Here is a 2,173-nt window from a genome sequence, read left to right as displayed (position 1 = left end):
GACAACCCTGCTTTGGTAGCCTCTTACAGCAGCCAGACAGCTTTCATGCAGAAGGGCATTGGTCTTGCAGATATGTTTCTGTCTCCTCTAGGCTCTTCATCCAGAGCTCATCAAAGCTTTGATGTAAAGTAAACTTTCTAAAGCTTTTATTTTTTAGGTAAAAGCTATTCCTTTCCTATAAATGCACCTTCTTTACTGAATAAGGATCATCATTGCTAGTTAACTCATCCTCTAGTACAAAATGCAGTAAGAATCTACGAGCTCCTCACCTGCAGGCAGGCACCTACTTCTGGCAGCTTAAATACTGTAAGGCAAAAAAAACCAAGAACCACGGGCAGATAGTAAAAGAACAGACCCGAGTTCAGCAGCATGTGTGTGGTCTGCTATGATGGGGTTGTGCAGTGTGCTCTGGGGAGACCTGATGGTTGTATTTCTTGCTTTCCCCTGCCTCTCAGCCAAATCTAACTCTCCAAATACATATGCTTAAGAAATACTTTATTTTTATTTTTTCATTGCAGGTTAGGAATGCCAAGAAGGATTTTACCATACCAGGTCAGGAAAATGCTCTCCTTGCAACTGTAATGGTAATGCAAACAGATGCCTCGATGGATCTGGAATCTGTGTGGTAAGGAATTCCTGCCTTCTCTGCTGGTCCCTCAATGAGTAACAGTAACTTCTTTTTTTTTTTTTTTTTTTTAATTATAATATAAACCCTTTCACCTTCTTTCACTTTTGCATGAGGCTTAACATGAAAGAAATGTTTCCCAGGCAAACCCAAGAAACCATGGTTTGACTCTTCCTTTAACACCAATGCTTACTCCCATACACAGCAAAAGCAGCGTCTGTAACACAGGAGGGTTTTGCTGAAGAGCAATCATAAGTAGGGCCAAGATCAATACCTTAATAAGATTATCCTGGCCAAATTTAATTCTCACTTACTTAAAATATCTCTGCAGATTCAAAACACATCCTGTGTGCAGTATTTGTGAGAGTAAGTAGGTGGGAAAGAATTTTTAGTCCATCGGAAATATGGAAAGAGTTTTGTACATCCCTGGAGAAAAAAAACGTATAAATTCAAACACATTTCATTCTCCCCTTTATGAATACAGTGTCGTATATCCTATAAACAATTTACAATGGTGAGTGACCCCTGTGAGTGTATATACATGTGTTATCCATAGCAATTCTGCTGCATGGCAGCCTCCTGCTGTGAAGGAACAGCATGAGGAGGTTGAAATAATACACCAAGGGAAGAGTGTGTTAGACTCAGAGGCAGTATTACAATTTCCCATATGTTCAGCCTCATGCAGTATCAGTTCATACAGAAAGCCGTGCGTTAGTATTAGTAGTTGATCACCTGTAGCTCCAGAGCAAAAAATCAGTCCAGTAAAGCTTACCCCAATTACTAGCGAGCAATCAGAGTAGTAATACACTAAAAAAAGAATGGAATATAGTGTAATAGTGTAATATATCTGAATCATGTACCAAGAGCTATGCACTACTGTACTCTTTACAGGCTTGTAAAGCAGGAGTAGAGCTCAGAGCTTCTTGCTCCGCCATGTGTTACTTTTAACAAGTCATAAACCTCTGCCCTCAGTTTGTCTCTTCATAAAACGGCCTGATAATATTCACATTCTTTGCATCGTTGCGGCCTCTACCAAGTTTTCAGCTATACAAATACATAGAGCCATGCTCCATGGCATATTTCCTACCATTTTTATTCCCATGCAAGGAAGATAGTGCAGCTGACAATTATTATGGCTTGGCCATTGTAGTGTGCTTAGGATTGGCCGGTTTCTGCAGGACACATACTGGCTTAGTGTTTCAATTTTTTTTTTTTTAAGTTGTTTTACACTGCCAGGCATTCCCAGCTATTCTCTTTCACATGCACATAGTTTTTGCTCATGGGATGATTGTTCCCTTAGTGTCGGGTGACAATGATGACAAGAGGAAACTTCTGATGGAAGACTTGAGAACAAGGTTGACAAATATCTGCTTCTGAAGACTCTGGTGACCAGACAGCTTCTGGAGTAGAATATAGGTGGTAGGGAACAGATTAGATCCTCTGTTTACAAACACAACAGAAGATTTGTTTCCTATCTGCTACAAAAACAAGGCTGATGTCAAGGGTTGGGAGGAAAAAAAAATAAAATAAACAAAAAAAAGCCCAAAA

The 2,173-nt window shown here is 39.8% G+C and overlaps 1 protein-coding gene across 1 annotated transcript in view; it reads left to right on the top strand.

Annotated features, from left to right (window-relative positions):
- Window positions 1–523: 523 nt before the first annotated feature.
- The window catches only part of LOC104528904 (laminin subunit alpha-4-like), a gene marked incomplete at both ends in the record, with an annotated part of 31,360 nt that continues 29,710 nt past the window's right edge, over window positions 524–2,173 (top strand). The window contains one exon of the mRNA XM_010173061.1: window positions 524–625. Within this exon, the coding sequence (XP_010171363.1) occupies window positions 524–625 (102 nt within the window). The remainder of the gene's footprint in view (window positions 626–2,173) is intronic.

Source organism: Antrostomus carolinensis, unplaced genomic scaffold, assembly GCF_000700745.2.
Source record: "Antrostomus carolinensis isolate BGI_N321 unplaced genomic scaffold, ASM70074v2 scaffold10598, whole genome shotgun sequence".
NCBI classification, from domain to species: Eukaryota; Metazoa; Chordata; class Aves; order Caprimulgiformes; family Caprimulgidae; genus Antrostomus; species Antrostomus carolinensis.
Note: the sequence above shows the minus strand (reverse complement) of the source record. Positions and strands in the feature narration are given on the sequence as shown.